This window comes from Calonectris borealis, chromosome 7 (genome assembly GCF_964195595.1).
Source record: "Calonectris borealis chromosome 7, bCalBor7.hap1.2, whole genome shotgun sequence".
Classification (NCBI taxonomy): Eukaryota; Metazoa; Chordata; class Aves; order Procellariiformes; family Procellariidae; genus Calonectris; species Calonectris borealis.
This window is the reverse complement of record NC_134318.1, coordinates 21348866-21372676: the sequence shown is the minus strand read 5'-3', so window position 1 is coordinate 21372676 and position 23811 is coordinate 21348866. Positions and strand designations below refer to the sequence as shown.

Here is a 23811-nt window from a genome sequence, read left to right as displayed (position 1 = left end):
TCTTAGCACTCCTCGCTGCAGCAGGCAAACTCTACCCAGCTCTCAAGTCCCTGCCTACACATTTCTCTCTCTGGGCTAAATAAATCTCAGTGCTATATTGTTTCGAGAGGCCTGCACAGCAACACCCACCATGCCCCTGGGAAAGCCTGAGTCAAGATTTAACATCCTGGCTAACTAAACCCAGGCTCATGTCTGTGTAACTAAATACTTCCCAGCACTGGGGACATTTGAATCGCAAAGCCAAATTCAGAGCTCTAGGCCATCTCTGCTGCATGTTAAGTGCACTGTCGAAAAATGAATGTTGCGAAGTTTCATTAGTGCTAATGAAGCAGACATCATGTGAATACTATAGCCTGCCACAGCTGGCTAAGTAAAAAGTCAGCATTTTTTCCTTCTAAAAGCTAACTCTTGAATTCTCTTCAGGATTTTTCAGTCCTGAAAATTATTTCAGGAAGACCGGAACAATTAAAGTTTCTCGAGGAACTGAGTTCATAAGAATTTGCCTCCAGAATCAAGACCACCAACAAAGAAATCCTGCTTCTAGTAAATAATAAAAAAAAGCTTTACTGTTTTTGGTACTTTGCAACATATAGGCTGCCAATTCCACAACTGCCTGCTGACTGCAACTCCAAGTCCAATTACAGTGATTTTTTTCTGAAAGCCAAACTGTTTTGAGGGAAAATAACTTAGCAATAGAGAGGTTTTGTTTTATTTATTGCTTTGTTGCCAGTAGCTGAAAACTATAAAATACTGAAAGGAAGAGAACTAAAACACCCACCTAGTGAAGAGTAGCTCTCTGCATTCTTGCAAATTAAACCTCTGGAGACTATGAAAGTAGGTTTTACACACACCCAGTTGTCATATCTTTATGGGCAAAGGCTGGCTAAACCACTGCTAAAATGGCCAAAACCAGAGAATGAAAGTGCCTTAACAACTTGCAACATTCAAATCGGAAAAAATGCCTCCTTTAAAATTCATCCACCTATGACAGGTTGCGGCCAGCACCTATTCTTGTTACATGGATATAGACCTAGAATAGCTTCACAAAATTACAGCTGCTGTCCCGAAATCTACTGTCCTCACGTTGCCTCTCTTTCTCCCCCCTTCCCTGACGTGTGAGGGAGTGGAGAAGTGGGTTGGTAAGTGCTCCTTCTGAAGGGCTTCTGCTTCTGGAACAGGCTCATTCCTTTTGATTCCCTAAGGACAGTAGTTTCAGTCTGGAGACTTCAGAGTGCCACAATATTTCCCTAGATTAGGTGAAGCCTCACTTTATCACTACATAGTATTATCAGGAAATACTCATTCACCACCTGCAATTGCTGTTTTCCATTTTCTTCCATTTCAGCTTAGTTTGGACAACAGACCTTGAGACTTCCACAAGAAGTACTATGTGTATCAGCGCTCTCTCTGTTCATCAACAAGGTCAATAAGGGACTACAGGACAGCTGTAAGTATCAGGCAGTAAATGGGTCTCTCCTTTAGGGTGCTGCTCCTTCCCATGCCTTCAACAGAGTTGTGCCTTCTTCCACTTTCACTTACAATTTCAGGAAAGTCTGTTCTGTGGCATTGCTATAGGTCCCTGATGATGGGAGCAGTCACCCTGATAGGGGACAAGGCTTTAAAGGAACTCCGTTCCACACAAGAAAGTGGTTTCTAACAAAGAGTTTCCTTATCAGCTTTCAGAATGCTTCTGTGCAGACCGACCACCCAAAAGAAAAAGGATGAAGTTACGCTTCTCTTAACAGATTCACTTCAACAATTTACCTTCAGGTACAAATAACCTTTCCCTTGTTGGCTTGTATCAGTTACAGTATTAAAACTGAAAGGCATTTCCCCAATATCTTGTTTTTAATGTAGGGTGTAACTCTGCTTTCAGCCTGCAGCAACCTCTAGAAAATAGACCAACATAAAAGACAAAAAACAGTAATAGATGACTACTCCACCTTTTTTCTTGCAAGCAAATAGCACGGTCCTCCTCCGTCATCCACCAAGGAAACACTGCGGCATGCCTGAACACACGAGCTCCACAGCATTCTGCTGACACCAGTGTTGCCCCCATTTTAAAGGTAGGAAAAGCTGGGCACAGCAACTTACCCAGTCTGCAGCAAAGTTTCGAGTTCAGCCCAGGACTCCTGACCATGAATCCAGTGCTTGAACCCAGAAGATCACCCTCAGGGTCACAGAAGAAAGGCTTACCTGTGGCTTGCTGTCTGAGGAAAGGTTCGGACGCACACTCCTATAACCCTTGGCAGCCAGAGAAGATGGTTGGGCATCCCCGTTGGCATCAGTGTTAGATGACGACCTCCAATCATCTATGAGGGGAAGGAAAACTCAAATCACAGAGGATTCCCTCCAGCTACAGGACGAACGAAAGGAGGGGACTCTTTTCTTCCTTTTTTTTTTTCTTTCTGTTTTTTCCAGGCAACAAGAAATACTTCCAAGAAAGCAACAGAAGCAACAACATAAGCAGCCAATGTTTGTACCTGTTTCTGGGTTTTCTGGCTCCAGACCTAAGCGTTTCACAGAAAGGAGGGATGGAAGAGGTGGGGGTGGAGGATAGGCATAAAGGAAAAGCAAGGGGAAAAAAATAAACCGTTACATTTACAGAAAACATGTACCAATTGAGGTTAAGAGTCGAGCTACTTCATTTCACACATAAAATGCTTTCTGACAGGGCTGCCTAATTACCATAGCGACCAGCCCTAAACATGATGCCCTCCTTGTTTCTGACCTTTGTAAACACAAGGCAATTCATTCAGAGCAATGAAGAAACAATTGTTCATTGACATTCTTATTTCAGAGGCAAAAAGGCAGCCCAGCTAGCTACTTTCTAAAGCTGCAGCTTGACATCCAGACACCATAAATTACTGGAAATGTAGGGACCCCATATTCAGCCATGATACAGGCTATGAAGACATATCTATGCTTATCAAAATCACTATGTATGATTAACTGAGATAAAGGACTGCCAATAAATAAGGTCAGGTTTTACAGATTAAGTGCATGTGCATGAAGGGACTTATAAAATATGATGTCACTTTACAACCCAGTCCCTGCAGCTAGATGCATTGGTCTCGTCACCTATTTACCCACCTCCCACTGGGCTCCTCCCCACCCCTCTACCAGTTTTGCTGTTTAAGTAATATGCAAAAAACTCTTCCAGCTCCAAAGCACATTTCATAAAGCGATTGAAAGAGTAAGCAAAGGAAATATTAATGAGCTGATTTCCATAGTAATGGGCTCACTGCCATTCAGATTGCTGGAAATTTATGAAGCCATCAACAGAAAGAAGAGAGGCAATGGTGGGGGGTAGGAGTGAAGAAACAGAGAATGGCAAGCATGAAAAGAGGGTAGGTCACGGGTGGAGCAGAATGGGAGGAGAAGACAGAGCAGAAAGCAGCACATTGGGGATGGAATTAATGGAATTGCCCTTCCTCCAACAATACAGTCAGAAACGATGTATGCTTTGCTTTCAAGAGCAAGTTTGACCCCCTCCCCCTTAACGGCATCTTGCCTTTGGGAGTTCATCCTCTCTGCCAGACCCACGACACTGGCCAGGTTTGTTATGCTTTGCCTGTCTCCTACAATTAAGTAATTACAAGTCTGCTATTGAAAGATGGCAGAGCTCTGTGGCAACACTGTCTGGGATGCTATCCCCGCTCCCTTGACAACCCAAGTGAATGCTACACTGGCAGTAGCACCACTTGTCCTCTTTCTGTTCCACCTCATGCCTGGGATAAAAGGAGGTGACATGGGCCTGCCAAGGAAAAAAAAAAAAGATTTGATAGTTTTTGATGCTCCTGACAGCAAAAGGGAGCTGTAAACAAACTTAAGCCAATGAGTGAGTGGTCACGAAACCTGCACTAGGAGAGAACAGGAGTCAGTCTCCCTCCACTGGTCTGGTTCTTGCAAGAGGTTTCTGACTACACTACAGGATTTTGTGCTTTAAATCAGAGCTAAAAAGGTCACTTCAAGACCCTGGACTGACCTCCCTTGAAGTTATTGTGAGTAACGTATTCCAGTTAACATTCCACCCACTTACTTTCAGGTTGCTCAACATCCCGAGGACACGGTGAAGTGATATTCCGATTCTCTTCATAGGCTGGCGATGCCCGGAGGGTCACAGCTCCTTTTCCGCTGCAGACTTTCGTGGGATCCGTTTCTACAGGAAATGCACATGCACAGAGGAGATACATCGAAACAAACGATGATACAAAGCTATCAGGAGGCATCAGAGCTCTATGGAGTAATTTTAGCATGGCTGCCTCCGGGTGAATCAATCTAGTAATGTTTATGCAGATGAAGATTAGCTCTGGATTTAAAGCATTGAGAAATCAAAGCAGTTTCATATTCATGTAACTGATGAATGTAAAAGTAAGTTCTGAGTCAGTGTAACAGAGCTAAGAGAGGAGGAAAAAAGGATGAGTATTTGAACCAAATTTCACACGTCCATTTGCTTTACTTGGTCTGCTTTGTGTGGAGATACTGTACTAGCAAGGACACTCTACCATTACACCTGTGGCTCTTCTATAGGGATGTCCCAGTGGTATAAAGCAATACGATTTGTGTGCTGAAGCCTTAAAAATGCCTTTTGTCCAGGACTGAAAGAAAAAAAAAAGTCTTATGACCACTGGAGGATAAAATCTTATAACTGCGCTGAATATGATCTAAAAGTGGGGCACTGCAAGCCACCTCCTTACCATCTCTCCCCGTTTCGCAGCAGCGTTTCACCCTCTGACATAGGAACCCAAATCCCAAAAACTAGACGGAGATTTAACATATACCTCTTCAGATCACCCTGTGAGCCAGACACCAGATCATGCCAGTGTCCTTGCTGAGGCCCGATTCAGCACAGCTTCTATGTAGGCTTACCTTCATGCATTTCAGTCCACGGATTTGGGTTTTTCCCTCCTGTCATCCCATTAAGTAATAACAAACCAGTACTTCAAGGCTATCTTCTTCCCCTTACTTAAAATCCTTCCGGAGAGTTGTTTCCTCTAAGATACCTACAGAAACAATAAGCCTAAAGAGTCTCTCACTTATCCAAGCTACTTCCACAGGAAAACACATCACCTCCCTTTCTCGTGCACTATCACTGACCCTGCAGCTGCCATCAGACTTCATTTTGACCTACCTAAACAGAGGTGCTAGTCCTACCATCACACCGCACAGGGAGACTGAAGAGGTACTAAGCATGTGCTGCGTTACACAAATGACAACATGATGATTTTTATTTTTATGGGGTGAGGATCATGCTATCTCTGCACTGGGGGGATGCAGCTCCTCTCTGGGAACTGTTGTTATACTGAAAGTTATGCCTTCAGACTGGACAGAGGGGGCAAAGGCTGCTGCTTATTGCCCAGACAACAGCCCATGTTTGTGCAGATCAATATTCCTTGGCTGATTTCAGTAAGATAATGCCCCATTAATTCCACACCAGTACAGTGCTATAGGCCACGACAACACCTCGACTAAGGTTGCAAAACACACAAAACACAGCCAAGGTGGCCACAATATAGGGAAACATCCATAGTGCCAGATGGACAACAGCAGTAAGGGAAAAGACTCAACGAATGTCAAACGTGGCTCACATCGAAAGCTCTCTATGCCGGAATCACCACAGTTCAAGCTTTTACGTGGGCTTCCCATGCTTTAGGGATTTCACAAAAAGCATAGCTTCAGATCCACACTTAGGACTGGAGAAAGGATGGAATAAGTAAGGAATCAGAGGATACTTTCCTACAGTTCAGCCTTTAGTTCATTTAGGCAGTGTTGAGGCAGCCTCTGTGAGGGGAAAGACTATCCACACACACATATCAAATGCTGCTTAATCCTTAAATATACCACGTTTTTACACTCACACCACACAACTGATCATGCCTTAAGGTCACCCACATGCCTGGTGAAATAGAAGTTGACTTTTCTGACTGATTTTCGCATGATCCAGATAGAGTCAGGATTCCAGTTCTGGCTATCGTTCCCATCCACACAGCACAACACGCAGCCCGAGGACTCTACGGACCCCCTTTCAAACCAGAGGACAATGGCTTAAGCTCTGGGACTCCAGTTTCAAGAGTGCTGTAACTCTGAGGCATGGACACACTGGAGTCACCAGGCCTGATTTAGACATCCACAGAGAGTGCAGGCTAGCTGTTCTTCTATGCTCCTACACCTAAATTCCTTTCACAGGCACTGGAGAGAAATGGAAACACTTGGAGTTCACCATGCCATAAATGTTTCCATCATATTGGAGGAGAATCAAATTTGGGAATCAAAACACTTTTTTTATTTCCATACATCATATTAAACCTGTATACTGAATCAAAACAATAAGAATCAGAAAAAAATGTTCTGAACTAACAAAATTAAAATGTTTTGAAAATAAAATATTGTCAGACTCTTTCAGTTTGGGAGAGGAAGACAAATACCTAAGATGTTCCCTCACAACTTAGGTGAAATGCCAGAAAACAAAAATCTGACACTCTCAGTATAAAAATCCAGCAGGTGGTAATAAATATGACATTAGCACTGTAATAGTCCAAGAGAGCACATGTGTGACAGATTAGGAGAGACAAGCAGTACCAACTAGAGCAGTCTGACTGTCCAAATCCAGCAAAGTACAAAAATAATCTTGTACTTCTAGTGGCAAAATATGTGCTTGGGGAGGGGATGACAGACAGCCTAACATCCTTATTTATCCATATGAAGATTCTGTAAAGTCAGTGTATGTACAGAAAAACAAAACCATCCCACCAATGTTGAACGATGCTTGAACCTGTAAAATACCATCTCCGACATCCATTTACTTTCATAAAGACTAAAGAAACGCAGGAAACATTATTTGGTTCATCAGGAGTTTGGTTCAAAGTGAGGCTGTAATAACAATATTATTCATAACCAAGCGTTAGTAGAAGAGCTTACAATGATCCCAGATTCAAGTACACACAATTATGTCTGCAGAGGAGCAGCATAATTGAGAACAGTGTATTGTGCCGTAAAGAGCTAACTTTATTACCTACTGATGAAATCTACAGTTCTGGAAACAGTGAGAAGAGGATGAAGCTGAAAACTAGCCAAAGCACGTGGGTGAAGCGGAGGGACAGAGACAGAGAGAGAGAGAGAGAGAGAGAGAGAGAGAGGGAATGATGGCCAACTAATGCATGGTGGGGGAGGAAGGAAGAAGATACCTGTAGGCAGCACTAGGTGAGGAGAACTTTTCACTTTCTTCACAGGGATTATTTTAACGGCAGAAATAGAGCGTGTACATAAAGGGACGTCAACAGCTGCAAACACAAAAGTTTAAATGGCACATCCAAAAAGGGAAGAACAGTTTGGGAAGCATGCCACAAAATTTTCTAATGTACTGGGAGACACAATAGCAGGAAATTTCAAATACAAAAGCAGTCCAGAAAGCAGTGATGCAACCGTTAAAAATATCCCTTCATTCGCCCTAATTCAGGACTTGTCTGTTTTATGCAGCATACAGAACTGCTTACTGAATTGACTAACTGCTGACTGCCACTATGCTGCAGGCAAAAAGAATCTGGAAGCATTAGTTTTTAGAAGCCAGCAAAAAATTTTAATGTAATCATTTAGCTGAGATACACTACATGCAAAAATAAAAACGTTCCGTTAATATTAATATGGCTCAGTTAAAACAAAATAAAGTGAGAAAACAAGGATTGAAAGGTCGAGAGAGGAACATTAAACTAGCCACGTTACATGAATTCTGGATTTTATGGCACATATTTTACAAGTTCAGCAACAGAAGGAAATGAAACGTGAAATATCTTGAAATAGTCCCATGCCAACGGGTAGCATCAAAATATCCGTTTCAGAAAAAATCCATCCATTTAAACAGTAAATTGAAGAGATTTCTACTGGACTCCATCAGCCAGCACACTAATTATACTACATGTAGTAACATAGGGGAAAACCATACATAGTACTGCGCAAAATTCTAGCAATTGTTACAAAACAGCTGCTACTTTCTCCCTCTGACTCTGTATTGCAGCTAATGTGGAAGTCTTTAAAAAAAAAAAAAGGGGGGGGGCGGGTCATGGTGGTGGTAAAAAACCACAAAGGCAAAACTACTCAGAGGTGAAGCTCAACAGGATCTGCCAAGATAAACATCTTGTAAATCACTGCTTCACCAGAATAACTTGAGTTGTGCTCTTGATTTCTGCAAAGCCAGGGTTTTCTCCTTTAGAAGCCATTAGCTTTCTGCACGTAATAACTGGAAAATGCTAGATGCCTCCTCACATTCCACGCCACCTCTTCTCAGGCCTGCAAAATCAGGAGTAAGAACTGCATTTCTAATACTTTACACACCAATACTGAGCACTGGGCCAGCTTGAGGGAAGCATTAACATCAGGGTGGTGAGTACACCCCCTCTTGTGGCAGATCTTTCTGGTCCCTGGCAAAACTGGAAAGCACAGACTTCACCAACCTAGAAAAGGGCTCTCAAGCAAAAGGATGGGGGAAAAGCTTAATAGAATTTTTTCAAACCTCATAAAATCATTAGCTTTTAATTTGATGGGATTGCTTTAAATTCCTTTTTTATAAAAGAGGAACCCAAATCAAACCTTGTTCCCCATGCTTCTCCCTGAGCACTGGAGACCCTGTGAATACAATAGATCCCAAATCCAAACAGCCTGTGGTTTAGGAAACAACCCTAATTCTGTTCTGCTCTGTAACTGACTGAATTCATCGATCCACAATGCAGTCAAAATAGTAACCACTATAAAAAAGCATCAAAGGAAAAGAAAGGAAATGAAACCAGTAGAAAACCAACCCATACAACCACATACTTTCACTCTGCCAAAACACACACCATCACTATACAAATATTGAATGCTATAAAGCACACTGCAAACCTGCTGATGTTAACATGAAGACTGGTTTGTTTAGATAAGTTTGGGTTTTAAATTGTCGTTGCTAATGACAGAGTTTTTTTATTACTTAAATGGTTAGTTCCTGCCCTTTAATCCTGGGCTCAAACCTTCACCTCCCACTGAAGTTAACAGGATTCACACAATAGGCACCCACAAACCCATACTGTCTAAACACACTAAGATATTGATTCACAGGTGCTCACAAGCACCACAAGTAGTGCACAGCTTTCCTCAAAACAGCACTAAAAATATAGAGAGAGGCAAATCCAGCCTGCCACCTTTAAGAGACAAAGAACACTTGTTCAGCTAAGAAATGCTGCTGCTGCTGGCATGGTGCAGCACAAGGCTTTTCTTGTAACAGTCGCCAAGCAAACTAAATTTGGAAACCCCTGCTGTAGTGAATGTCCCGGGAAATCAACCACATCACGCAGCTGACATGCAGGGGGAGCTGCAGAGATGTCTCTGAAACTCTTAACCCACCTTTTTCTTGTCCATTGCTGCTCAGCCCATTGACAACAGTTTTTGCAACACCAATTTCTTCGTGTTCTGTAAGATAAATGAAGAAGCAGATTACTTCTGGGTTATAACCTCTGCAACCGAATTTAACCCCTGACTATGAGGGAATGCCATGGGTCAGCACTATTTGATTCAGGAACTAGGAAGTATTCCTACTATCTCATGAGGCATTGCTTGGAGACACAAACCTCCCTTGGATGACATCCCTGTTTCTCCTTTCCCCTTGCCTACCTGGATCACAGCCTCTTTTAAACAGGGACTGCCTCTGTATGTGCATATTGCTTCCTATGAAGAACGGCTGAGAGAGTTGGGGTAATTCAGCCTGGAGAAGAAAAGGCTCCAGGGAGACCTTATTGCAGCCTATCAGTACTTAAAGGGGGTTATAAGAAAGATGGGGACAAACTTTTTAGTAGGGCCTGTTGCGACAGGACAAGGGGGAATGGTTTTAAACTAAAAGAGGGTAGATTTAGACTAGAAGAAATTTTTTTTGAGGGTGGTGAAACACTGGCACAGGTTGCCCAGAGAGGTGGTAGATGCCCCATCCCTGGAAACATTCAAGGTCAGGTTGGACGGGGCTCTGAGCAACTGGATCTTGTTGAAGATGTCCCTGCCCATGCCCTTCAAAGGTCCCTTCCAACCCAAACTATTCTGTGATTCTGTATGGCATCCAGCTCCATGATGAGATTTTCAAGAGAGATTTTTCAAGTCTGCAACATCTTCAGCTGACATGAATAAAACTGGCTCTTGTGAATTCAGAGAAACACAGAAGATAGTGCTAGAAAGGACTTCCAAGGGTCATGTAAAGCCATATTCCTGACCCACAGCAGAAGCAAATCTACCTCTGTCACTGCTGACAAATGTTTGCCTAATGAGTTCTTACAAACTTCCAGCATCACCCTAAAGCAACCTGTTCCAGTGCTTCACAACCTGGAAGCTTATTAACGCTTAAGCCAAATTCCCAGCTCATGTTTTTCAGACCCTGATTAGTCTCCTAGCTCTCCTCTGGACTCTCTCCAAATGGTTCACATTTTTCTCAAAACATGGTGCTAAAAACTGGACACGATACTCCAGCTGAGACTTGATAAGGTGCTAAAATCAAGTGGGAATATTATTCCACAGGTCCTACATATGGCACTTCAGTATGGTGTCTACTTTGTTTTTCACTCTGATTTAGCCTCTTACTCAGACAAGCCCAGAAGTTTTCCTCTTCCCAACCAGCCCCCATTTCCTGGTCCCTCATTTTTCTTTGAGCAGGTAATTTTTCCTATTCAGATGTCAAACTTCGCATTCACCCCTACTAAAACATATCAAATTCTTTCAGATAATTTTCTCAGGTAATCAATAATTTTGAATTCTTGTATCCCAAAGTGAAAGAAGCTAAAGTGACCTATTCCAGCTCAAAATGTTTCTAGTCATTTTTTGAGCATTATGGTCCAAATTGAAACAACAAACGCAAAGCCAGGACACTTTTTACTACGAAGACATTCCGCTGTTGCCTTAATAGTCAGATTCCCTGAGCTTTCAAGGACTTTGACTCTTTTCTGGGAGGCAGAAGAAGAGTCAAAAAAAAAAGAAAGAGTAATTGCAACAGACAGGAATATTTTTAGTAATAAAAAGCAATGCCAATGAGGGCAAGTGGAAAACAACACAGACTTACCAGAGCTCATTGTGGCAGCGGGACTTGCCTTTTTCACTTCTGGATTTTGTTTATCTCTGTTTAAAGTGAAAGGCAGAATGGTTACATTAAGTTTCATGTCTGCCCAGACAGCACTGAATGCTGAACATTCATCACATCACAAAGGTCAAGGTAATAGTCACAGTTCCTTCAAAAAATTTAGTTTCCAAACCCAAATGGATTTATGTCAACCACCAGTTACATTTTTTGCTGATAATTATCAGAAATTAAAGAGTATTTCCACCCAATATAGGTACTACTTTCAGACTTTAAGACTAATCCTCAACATTAAATAGTAAGATAGTGAATAAAGCCTAAGAATCTATATATGGCAAAGTGCAAATCTGGCTACTTCTAATATATAAAATATGCATCACCTTTAAGAAAAAATAAAAAAAATCTCAGTGTGACTAAAAGCTTGAAGCTAAAACTCTCAACTTATACCACTGCCAGATTTCAAGGCGATTTGTTGCTCAGATCAAAGTCAGTCTCTCCTTTGAAAGATGTTACAATACAGAAGAGATATATTTGTCAAAATGCATATTAACTTCTGCACCAATCATTTCCAGTCCTGCAGTGCCGCTGATATTTTCAGGATCAGACTCCAGTAAGTGAAACTTTAAAATTAGAAGCTTTAATCCTCCTGGGACCAAAGGCACTGAAATTACCAGCCCAAGAGAAAAACTACCAGACGGGGACCAGAGGAGAAAAAAGTCAATTTTCATGGTCATGACAGACTACGGAGAACAACTGTGGGGCCTATTCGTACCCAGTGCCCAGTCCTGTGGGGACTTGATACCTGCAGCAAACGAACAGGTTTCAATGTCACACCACAGATGTTGGTTTGAATAGTCAAAGAGCAGCATTTCTACAAAACAAGTCCAAGATCTCTCAACTCTCTAAAGGTCCTAGGTTGAATTAGAAACCCTTCAATTTTGTGTTCCAATCCTCCCCCACCCCTCAAAAGTTAGCGCTAAAGAGACTGAGATCAAGTGTAACTCCAGCCAATTAACGGCTTCCGCAACACGACTAGAAATAGGTATCTGAAGCTGCAAAATCATGCATAAACAAAGACGCTAATCTCTGAAGCATAGGGAAAAATTGCTCAGAGAAACAAAAAACTAAACAAGAGAGTTGGAGATACTTGTTTTCCTGTTACAAGAACTGGAGGCAGCAGTGGGACATTGTAAGAGGTGGAAATTGCCTTCAGGGAATTGAATTTGCTCTCTTGCCTCAAGCGTCCCCATTCTTAACTAGCATTTGTTTCGTACCAGCCAGAATATAATGAGCATGTTCAACAGATACTCAAAAGGAAAGAAAAAAAATTCAACAAACAAATGTAGTATGGTTTTACAGATCAGTCTGTAAAACCAGCCAATATCTGGCCTCTCCAGCATGCCACTCTAGCAACAGCTGCCAACACTTAATTATTTAAATATTTTCTTCATTAAAATATCCACATAAGATATACATTGTGGGTTGGTGAAGGCTCAGCAGGATGCAGCCTAACTCCAAGCTGATCCCAGTAAAACACAGTGTGAAGTGGAGCACGCAGTCTAAAGCCAGTCAACAACAAAAGCTGAGCCCAACTTAAAGGTCTGCTGCCTGACTTTGCCTGCCTGTACAGGATCTGCTTTTTGTTTCTACCATTTCATATTAGCAGTAAGTACCCTGAAATAGTAATAGTTGACAAAGCCTGAAAATTTAGACAAATGTACTTAATAATAATGGTCTTTCTGATCTCCGTACATTTCAGTTATAGAAAGATGCCTTAGCTCAAGCAAAGCAGAAAGAAACAGGCTGAAATGATAGGCTATCCAGGCTAAGGAGGTTTGTAGCAATATCACGCTCTTCTACGTATGGAAAACTGTTATGAGTTAAACTCACTGGATAAATCCAAGTCGCTCCATAGGACAGCGAGAAAACCACAAGAAGGGGCAGTGTTGCAGTAAGTCTCAACTCAGCATTAGTATTAAAGCCCTTCTGAAGCTGAGGAGCTTGCTGGTACCCAGAAGTTTTGAGTCAGCACTGGCCCTCTCCATGGGCTTCATGCAAGTCAACAGAAAGTTTCTTCCACTCCAAGCATCCCCAAAATGCCATTTCCTCTGGTATACAAGATAAAAAAGGCGGGGCGGGGGCGCGCGAAGAAATCTAGTGTATTACCTTTTCAGAAGAGGAAATACTAGCTCATGTGCCTGGGCAAAGGCATGGTCCACTGCTGCTGCAATCCCAGAGCAACACAGGTCCCCTTCCACAATGGCAGTATCTGAGCAATTAAACTTGTGACCCCACGCTGACACCACAACTGCCACAAAACTCCAATCTCAGTGATGTCTTTTTGACTCAAGAGTCTTGACATTGCTTACAGTGTCAAGCCCTGGCCTTCATTGCATTAAGAAAAGCATGAAGGAAAGAATTAATATCAAAAAAAGCATAATTTGGCCTTAAAAGAACAAATTACTTTTCACAAGAAGTGATTTGAGGTTAAAAATAAAGTGACAATTAAAGAAGTAAGTTTGCTAAAATTAAATGGAGGAGGTGTACAAACTCATTAGAACTAGACCTAGAAAAATGACTTCTCCACATATCCCCACACTTACTAGCGATTATGGAATTCAATTAAAGTAACAAGCATTCAGTGTTCACCTACCGTGAAACTAATCAGCATTATTCAAGCACTCAAACGGACACATACTTAGTGCAAGTTCCCATACACAGAATGGATTCAGCGTGCTTGGGGTGAGCGTAACCAATCCTGAGTGCCTGGGTTGGTGTAACTCCAGAAACTCCACTTAAAAGTTGATTTTGATCAGTTGAGGATCTGTGTACAGATTCGCTGCTGAGGAAATTATGATGCACGTTTGGAGTTGAGAACATGCTTCAGTGCCTTTTTGCATCAGGGCTACAGAGTTACTCTATCTGTCCCCCATATGCTTAACCCAAACCACATACTGAAGTCCTCTTAGGCCTATCTTAGCCCTAACGCTGCTCTTGGGACCAGATACACAGTCCAGCCAGATAGCACATCTGCCTCCACGGCCCCAGTACAGCAAAGTGTTGCCCGCTGTAACACTTGGGAAGGTACATGCTGTAAGTCAGTGTGCCGTCAGTGTTTGGATGGTACATCCTTGGAGAGCAGTCCCTGCCAGGTTGGCCAGACAGGCTGTCCGTGGGCTGTGGGAGCAGATGGATCTGGAAACATTTGCTGCTCCCAGTTCCCCTCGAGAACTTCCTGTAGTCACAGCCAAGCCGTTCCTGTAGACACACATGCAAGTACGCACAGCAGCACTTCAGAAGGGAGCCTTTCAAAGGGAACCAAAAAGGAGATCTCTCGTGTCAATATTAAAAACAGAGAAACTGGTAGTGCCAGACCAGGCAAAACAAAACAAATTTAAAAAAAAAAAACAGAACTCCAAACCCCCCCAGTGTCTCCGTCCAGCTCCCTGCTCTAACCAGCTAACCAGTGTCTCCTTGCCAGACTGGAATTCATGCCTTTCCTGAAATGTGACAGACTAGCAACAAAGGCTTCAAAGCTGCAGACATTCAAAACACAATGAAAGGTAATGAATTCCTCAAGGCATAAGCCAGCAGCTGTAACCCTGAGCATGCCAATGTCCCTATGTAACATCCACCAACTCCTTGCCAGTTCGGTCGTACCTCTAGACTGACGTTTAACGCTTCCTTCCCCCCTTTCACCCCCAGCACATTTCTTCCAAGGCTGCAGCTCCTTCCCTACTTGGTGTGGAAAAGGGCAGTGCATTTAGAAGCCTATTTAGGTGGAATGCAGATAAGTGGCAACTACTTCTGCACAGCATGTGTCTGGATTATCTCACATGCTCTAAACATTCGAGTACTCCCCCTACAATGGCAGGGGGTAACAAACAGCTCATTAATAGTTCCAAGTAAGGACACACGCTCTTAAGTCACTGGTATCTCAGCTAAGAGTCACAGGCGATGGTTATTTTTGGTCGTATAACGTGCGTGTGGGGAAAAGTAATTTCCTTTTGTTTCTTCTCTTGTTATTATTGACAGTTCTAATGACTCACATAGGATTTTAAAACAATTGCTAAACCTGAGATGAGCATTCAAAATTTATTGGGCAGGTCCCTTATATTCCTGAGATTTGGACTCCTGCTTTATCTTCTCAGTTCCAAGTTTTATACATTTTGAAAGTTTTCTCTCCGTATACAAGAACTTTAAGTGCTTTGTGGCTGCACTTAAGTGCAAAATGAAATTCTTATTTATATTAGTATAATCTAGGAGTTGAGGCTTTTAGAAAAATGGTAAGCTTTCAGACTTAAGGGATGACTAGCAATCACAAAACTTAACTTTTCACCTGGTCAGGTCTCACACATCACTGACAGTACTCATTTGTTTAGCCTCCGGCTCAGACCCTTTCTCACATTGCCACCAGTGTCCCTGACCCAGATGCTCTGCTCAACCAGCCACGTGGAGTCCCAAATCTGGAAATCGGGCAAAGGGCTGCACTGCAGCCAGTGCATCCTACCAGGAGGTTCCCCTGCTTAAAGGAACTTGTTGGAAAGCACATCTCCTCTGCACTTCTCATTTTGTATCACATAAAATGTGGCAAGAAAAAATAACTAGAATACAGGAGGCAGCTCCAGGTTAATCCAGGCAATCAGCTCTCTCTCCAAGTATCCAAATTCTCTTATCCTGAAATACAGAGAGAAATATGTTGCCTGTCATTTTTATTTTACGGGTTAAAGAACATCCTGTCATTCCTTCAGAAGACATTATGCTCCTAAGAATAAATGTCATGAAAAGACTATGAATAAGCGAGCAGTGCACATAGAAGAATCATACCAATTCTGTACAAGATAGCAGCCTCCCTATGCTCTTCAGCGAGTATTAAGACTGCAGAGAGGGAGCAGTGAAAGCTCACTAAATGAAACAAATGGCAGCATAGAACACAAGCTTGGATAAGGTGTTCTTATAAATAATTGAACTTACAGCTGTTAGAATAAATAAACATAGCATATTTCATATGACTATCACTGCTATTTTTTTTAAATATGGTGCGTGTTTGTTTCCTTCCTAACAGGCAAAGTTAAGTTATCTGGTGCATATGTGCCAGTTTTTGTGCAATTTAAGAGGAATGTGTCACTCTGAATAATAAAAGTCAAATAGGAAATGTAAACTAGGAGATGTGGCTTTAAGAACTCAGAGATGCTTTTGAACTAAGTCATTGTACAGTCATCAACTTCAGAGTAAACAAAGTTCAGCTGCAACCTGAGTTAACTCAGTTCAAGGTCACCACTTTTGGAGCAGGGGGCAGAAAAGGATCTCCTGGGTCATCAGCCCTACTCCCATTCTATTGCAGGCAACTGTATCATACAATCCTGTACAAGAACATTTCACGTTCCAGCTTAAAACTGGTAAGGTTTCCTGCCTCCACTGCTCCTCCTGGAAGCCTGCTCCAGAACTCATTCCTCTTATGGCTTGAATGCTGTTTCTGATTTGCAACCTAAATTTAATTCATGAACAGCTACAGCTAAATTGTTTTGCACCACACAATTTCTCTGTTTAAGCAGCTCTTCCTCCTTGTGCTCATCCCCATCCACGCAGTTTTAGGAAGCGATTGCACCTCTGGGTCTTCATTTTGCAAGCCTGTAAACAAGCATTTCCAAAGCAACTGGTCTGCATGTTGTCACCCACCTCATTAAAATCTGGCAAACAGCAGAAGATTTTAAAAGGTTGTCAGTCCAAAGTCTAAACTCTGCTTAATGTCACAGAACCAGAGAGCAAAGCCCACAGCTGACATGCCCAACAGCTGAAAAGCAAGGTTTAAAAGGTAATCAGCTTTTCTGGTCCATTCTAATTCTAGTCTGTCTACTAAAGACTATTCTACGGTCAGTGCTAGTTCAGATAGTGATTTGATGTCTCCAGGGGCCTCCCTGCAAAGAAATAGACTGGAATAATTTCACATCAGCCACTGAAACTTCATTAAGCGACAATGACTTACACCTGCAGGGTTGTGGGGATGAAAGGCGGCTCCTGCTTGAGCCATCAACCTCATGCTCTGCTACAGGCACAGGGCTTGGAAAACAGCCGTCCAGAGGGTTGTTTGGCACAGAGCAGTCAGAAGAGTAACTTGACATGCAGTGCATCGCTGGTTCCCTCTGGATAATTTAACCGCTCTTATCAGTAGCCTTACAGTCAAAAACATTTCTTCTCATTACAATAGATTTTAAAAACACTGTAACTGGGCTTTGACTTCCTCCCCAGTCTGTCATGACTGCCTTCTGTTTTTTGTATTTGATGGCTGAGACCATGGTGACAATAGCTATGCCCCATGTATCATTCAGGTCTGCCAAAGAAGCAAATGCCTTTGTGCCACACCCATATGCCCAAGCTCACATGTACATTTCAAAACTTCTGAAAGAAAAATAAAAATTTCTAGGATATTTTAAATAAGATCTTATATTCACCTTAGCAGGAGATACAAGGCACAGCATTTGAGAGCAGCAGAAGCTGAGATTTCTGCTCAGATTTATCTGTGATATGTATGCTAACACCTCATAGATGGAAGCACTTTACAAACAAGCTGTACATCCTATACAAGGGAACTCACTGGGCACAGCTCTCAGGCTGCCAGCTCCAGAGGGAAAGCTGTAAATGATTTAACACCATACTGCAACTTGGGACCGTTCAGGACACTTAACTGAGACTCATACAGGAATTTGGGCAGGGAGCTTGCAACTACTGAAATTGGGATTTATTTACAGGTAAGGGGTAATTAATTCAATGACATCAGATTTACCTTTTTGTAAAAGGGGAATCTTTCAAACAATCTGCAATGACCGCACCTAGCCAAGAGGATGCTGGTTTTATACTTCAGCTGGAAGAAACAGAAGATTCATTGAGTTCAAGCTGTTGTGAGTCTACTTGTAAGAGCTGCGCATCTGGGGTGCTCTGCATACTGCGCTTAACTCTTTGTACACCTCTGATAGGGAGCCACTTGTGCCTCTGCAGAACAATTGCTGTAAATAAACAGACCCAAATTCCAGAAGCCCTAATTATATACAACAATGGATCCATTCAGCTGGCCGGGGGATTGAGGGACACAAACACTACACTGCATTTACTACAGTGAATGGCATTCTATAAATACGATGAGTTAGATCATCTAAACAACATCCAGCAACTTCTCTTGCATGATTTTGTATAACAAAGACTACAAAGGCTGTCTTCACCTCTGTCACACACTCTCAAACAGTGAAGTAGTAAATAAGAGGAAGTTGCATTAAGTAGAAAAACTAATTAGAGATTGACTAGTGTCTCAAAGTTCAAATACAGCTTACAAACATTTCACAAAAATGAGGGTAGAGGGAAGATTCTGATGCATCTCTGACATATAAACCAGATACTTTAATGCTACAGACCACCTTATACCATCCCAGACACATCCCAAGATTCCTAGTTGTGTAAGGCAGAGGAATTGCACAGGCAGTAATGACTGCTCACTGTGGCAACCACACCAAACAATTTTTAGTTATGACCTCTGCTAGCACTAGCTGTTTTGAAGCTCTGCACAAACACTCACTAAGCAACAGCTAACACTTTTCAAGGTGTATAGATGATATTCCTATTTTATGCAGAGATGGAAGATTCTGGCCTCTATTCTATGCAACATCTGAAATCAGCTGAGCTGGCACAGTGTAACAAGGTGCATGTCTTACAGGTTGCTCTCTATATTTTCCGAATAAGCAAAACCAGTTTGAGAGTTGGTCTCATTTACACACAACTGCAATGATCTCCAGGGAATCACATAAAGCTAAGTCTAGCCAACACATATGGGGATACAATAGGCATACAATACTTCCAACACATCTTTGACAAGCCTAGGGATGCAAGTTGAAATTAGACAGGGTCATTCTCCTTAGCCTTTTCCAACCTGGAGGCATTGCTACACTAGAAGAAATTCCAGGGAACTGATTCATCTGCCCAAATATTAGGCACAAAAAGGTCCCAGCAAAACTCAGAAGGCTGGTCACTGTCACGCATCCAAGGCCAGACAGCAAACCTGTGCCCGCCACGGAATTCAGGCTGGAGTGCTGTCTTGCTAGCCTTGTTGGACTGTGCTGCCTCTAAAGTCACCTACACGCTGGAATGAAGAACACAGTGACTGCTCCTCTACTCAGTACTGAAAATGCTCCGAGAAAACCGAACTGCTGGCTTAAGCAACAGTCTGACATTCAAAGTGTCTCCAGAAATAGCAGAAAGTCACATTCCAGTCCTCATTTCACTTCCCTCTGACTCCTCCAGCCTCAGGTGATCAAATTCACATATTGCCGAGAACTCCACATCCATTCTCATCACTTTCATTTTAGCAATAGCCTCAGAATCAGCATTCAGGAGTTGCTTTCAATCCCTCCTTCCCATAAAAATAGTCAGGAGAAAGATCCAGTCATTAGGGTAAGGAGGCAAGGACCTGCCTATTTCCCTTAATGAGAACACAAACCCATGTAATGACTACCTTGGTATCTCCTCTCTTTTCAAGCAGCAACTTGAAATACCTATCCAAATGAAAGAAGCAATCTAAAAATCAATGTGTATTGCCCCAACAGACCTACCCACTCAGTGCACATTAGCATACACTAGTGTCATGTATAGTCCTGGGTGCTCAGCTCACAGTAGCTCTAGGAGGGCTAGCTTTGACTAACTGTGACTAAAAAACATACCAGTGTCCTTACCTTGATTCAGGCTTTTCAGTTAATGGTGCCATTTTCTTAGTCCCTTGATTTCACTCCATAAGGGGCACGAAAGAGTTAAGGAAACGTTTCACTGTGTCGCCCAGTCACTTGGCTGCTGAGGTGTAACAAGAAATTTGTGGAGGCATCTCTCTCTCTCTGGCACCCTTAAATACTCTGCTCCTCCTACTACTGTGCTTTAATTAGCCAGCTGGTTCTTAGTCACCCCATCCTGTCACTAGGCTTACTCACCATCAGCCACCCCCACCCAGCCTGCCTGTCATTCCCCTGTCACTGTCATCAGTGACACTGACTCTTCCTGCAGCTCTGGAGTTGGGGAAAGGAAAGAGAGAAAGTTTGGAGGTGACACTCCATGGCAGCACGGGTATGGGATGCACTTCAGAAGGGAAGTGACAGGCAGACCTTGAAGAAATATTAAAGTACAGGGAAAGTACTTGAAAAAGCACTTTTTTTAAAAAAAAAAAAAAAAACAACTAGGCAGCATCTGCTTGTCAAGAAAGGAATATTTTCATTAGCACTGGACATGGCAGATCGTATTTCAATGGCTAGGGGCTGAAGAGGCAGCTAAAGTTTCTGCACTTGGCAGCTGAGGTTTGTAGCATAAATACCTGACATGACACGAAGTGAAACTAACTGCTTTCATGGCTATTACATATTATATGCCCACTCCATGGGCATCATAACAGGCATCAAGGGAGCTTTTAAGCCACAAGCTGTACTAGGGTATCCCTAGCGTGGAGTGTCCCCACTATAGTGCAGCTTGGCTCCTCTTTAGACAGCCCAAGACTCGCACTGAAGTGGAGGTGGTGCCAGCTTTTAGGAGGGTGAGGGTATACTCACACATCCCCAGGTCTGGGCAGCATGTTGGTAAGGAAGATGAGTAGCAGCAGAGGAACATCCTTCATTCCACAGTGAATGTCTACAGAACAAATGACTGGGACCAAGACTTCCTGAAATCAGACCTTGGAGGTTGGTTCATGCAAGACCAAGTGGTAGCTTAATAGTGGAAATAATTCGGAGACCCTCAAATCTCTTGGTACTGTCCTTTGTCACCAGACCACAGCAACCAGTGCTCCAAGCACTGCTGGCTTTCGTGACTGATACTCCAGAGTGTCTCTGTCTGCAGCCTGTCTCTGGATTTTGACTCCTCAAATATGCGTGTACAGGCATTGATCTGCTGCCAAACTCCCAGATTGAAAAAATGTACTGAAAATTATTGCAAGGTGAGCATCTCAGCATTCAAACAAGACCTAGAAAGCAACACAGATGGCAAGAGTTGCTGACTGCAGAAGGGCGTAGAGCAAAGGTTACTGTGTGGGTCAACGCTTACTCTGACTTCAGGTTCTTTCAGTAAAATGTTAGTGAAAGACACAGAACGAAGGTCTCCAAATACCTACACACGTAAACCCATACGATGCACTGTGAAACGCTGACTGAGGTTCTGTCAGCAACACAAGCTCTCCTTTTTCCTCCCAATACACCTTTTAGCACCCCAATACTTATGTTCCACCAAATGAAGCATTTAATTGTTAGTCAATATAGGCACAATTCTGACTTGGCATATTGGCTAAGGGTCCAGAAGAGTTGGGAAAATGCTGCTCTATCTTACTTCATTTAAGACCAACCCCATACCTCAGTGTGAACATGCCACTGGTAGTTCTAATTAGGGTAAACAAAGGGCCTCCAAGCCCACAATTACTACCATGTCCCAAAAGACTAATGTTGGGGAGCTCGGTTTCACTTACCCCAGCAGATATCAGAGGCTATTTGCAAAATTCAGGTCTGGATCTAGGTTTAGACTCCAGCCCCTTTGAAAGTCAGATGTATTTGTTTTGGGTGGAGGAGGAAGAGGGTTATTTCAGACATCTCAACAGTCAGAATAAAGGATGATGGAAAACAGTATGTTTTAAATGGTCTGCCCCTACTGTCCTCTCTGAAAAAAAATATTAAAAGAACCAAAAAACCCCATGTCGTTTTCAAAAGCAACCCAGGAAAACCAACAAAAAAGCCCACAACATCATCCAAAGTAAGCTGTGCAGTCATCACCAGCTCCAATTACTTTAAACATATTGTTTATACAACAAGTACACCACAGGAGACCTCCCTCACCACCCGAAGATAACCTTGATTTCCTTCAAGTCTGTTGTCTGAATTTTCACAGAATTTGCTATTCCACTTAGATGAAGGGACAACTGGGCAGCAAACTTTGCACAACTGCATGGCCACATAGCTTGGTTGTTTCCAAAGTCAACCTTCAGTGCAGGGTAAAAAGCTTTATGAAGTGTTGCTGTTTTACCATCAGCCTACAGTAACAGTGCACTATCCATTGCAATTTTCCTGGCACCTACTGCTGCACAATCACTGCTGTATTATCCCCGCCCCCCGCAAGTAAGAGCCATGTCTTTGCAAAAGACAACATCACCATAACAGCTGAAGGAAATAGCAAAAGGGAGAAAACAATTTGCACAACAAAGGAAGTCTTTGGCATAACAGTGGCAGATGCCAGTTCTAGGATGTTCTGGACCACTGCTGTAGTAGCCACTGGACAAGCCTACCTCATCAAGTCTGTTTTGCTACCAAAGTCATAAACAAATCCTTTCACTGGAGGGAGTGGGTTGTTCTGGTTATAAGCTACCCTGGAAAGTTTGCTGCACAATCCATACAGTTTTCGTGTTTTGATAACTAGTTCTTTTATGCCACGCCAATACGCCACGGGGCTGGGCTTTCCAGCCACAAAAAGAGATCAAAGAAGTGCTGTGACATGCAGCTTATAAAAGAAGGTACTTTTGATAGATCTGGGAGATGCTAAGCAAAAGTGATTGAACTTATTTGGTTCTGCAGATGGAGGAGGAAGGCAAGCGAACTTACATCACGCTTGTGCTTTTAGTTCAGTTCCTTCTGAGTTCTGGGGTTTCAGCTGCAAAACAAAACTCAGCCAAAACACCACGCTGCTGCTAGAGTTCCACTAAGTACTGTGAGTGAGCATAATCTCATTCACCCAGCACCCTCGTCCTGCTGGGCTGGAGCTTCTGCTTTGTTACAAAACAGCCACCCAGGTTCTGGTTAGGATAGTTTTACAGAACCCTCCCTGCTATCAGAGATGAGCCCTAGCTTGCCCCAAAGCTCCCAACACTTGGATCCCCTTGTGTTGGATCTGAACCTGAGCTCTGCCGAAAGCTGCAGGTACCAGTATCACCATAGAATGAAATAGTGCTGCCAGCAGCCCCTACAACCTGCCAGGCAGCTTAGTGCAACTGCACAAGGACTCAGGAAGCACTTACAGCTGAATCTGCATGGCATGAAAGGGTTCAGACTGTCGCCAGAGACCGAACAAAATTCCTTGCAAAGATGTATACAGGCCTTTTAAGAGCTCTATATAGACCTTAATCTGCCAGGAGGAACAAGTCTGCAGGGCAGAAGAAGTTAAGGTCTAGCAAGAGGCCCTTGTAACAATAATGTGTGTATTAATCCAGTGAAAGCACATAACCTGCTAAGCCTACAGAGAGAACAGCACGGGCTACAAGACAAACTGCTAGAAAATTTTCTCAAATGGCTGAGAAAAGCAAATGCATAATTTGGCTTCCTTGCTGAAGACTGAAGAACTGTCCTAGTGTCCCTTCTGGCTGTTGGAGATAAGGGATATACTTATATAAGCTGGTAATCCCTCATTTAAAACAGAAAAAAATACTACCTGGTAGGATCACAGTATACCAGGATTTGGGATCTACAGAATCTTAAGGGAGACTTCTGCGAGAGTCACGGCTCCCACTGCTGTCTTCTACTGACTGGAGAACTCAGCAGGAGCTGGAAAGCACTGCCTCACACCAACACAAGCTGGGAGTGATCAGCTGTTTAGCAGTCACCTGAGCAGCAGTTTCTCCCAGCTCCCACTAATCTGCTGACCTATTTAAACTCTCATGCATAAAAGAAAGTATAACCTTGCCCATCTACCTTGAACAGCTGCGGACCCTAGTCCAAGCAATTCTGTGGAAT

The 23811-nt window shown here is 42.8% G+C and overlaps 1 protein-coding gene across 3 annotated transcripts in view; it reads right to left on the bottom strand.

Annotated features, from left to right (window-relative positions):
- The window catches only part of SORBS1 (sorbin and SH3 domain containing 1), a 177383-nt gene that overhangs the window by 60926 nt on the left and 92646 nt on the right, over positions 1 to 23811 (bottom strand). The window contains exons 1-7 of one of the 3 annotated variants that reach the window (XM_075154481.1): positions 19801 to 20437; positions 11069 to 11124; positions 9376 to 9441; positions 7188 to 7283; positions 4043 to 4162; positions 2484 to 2510; positions 2197 to 2312 (exon numbers count right to left, since the gene is read on the bottom strand). In XM_075154481.1, the coding sequence (XP_075010582.1) occupies positions 2197 to 2312; positions 2484 to 2510; positions 4043 to 4162; positions 7188 to 7283; positions 9376 to 9441; positions 11069 to 11124; positions 19801 to 19832 (513 nt within the window). In that variant the 5' untranslated portion in view covers positions 19833 to 20437. Of the gene's footprint in view, positions 1 to 2196; positions 2313 to 2483; positions 2511 to 4042; positions 4163 to 7187; positions 7284 to 9375; positions 9442 to 11068; positions 11125 to 19800; positions 20438 to 23811 lie in introns of those variants that run through there. The other 2 variants (XM_075154482.1, XM_075154483.1) reach the window with 2 other exon arrangements.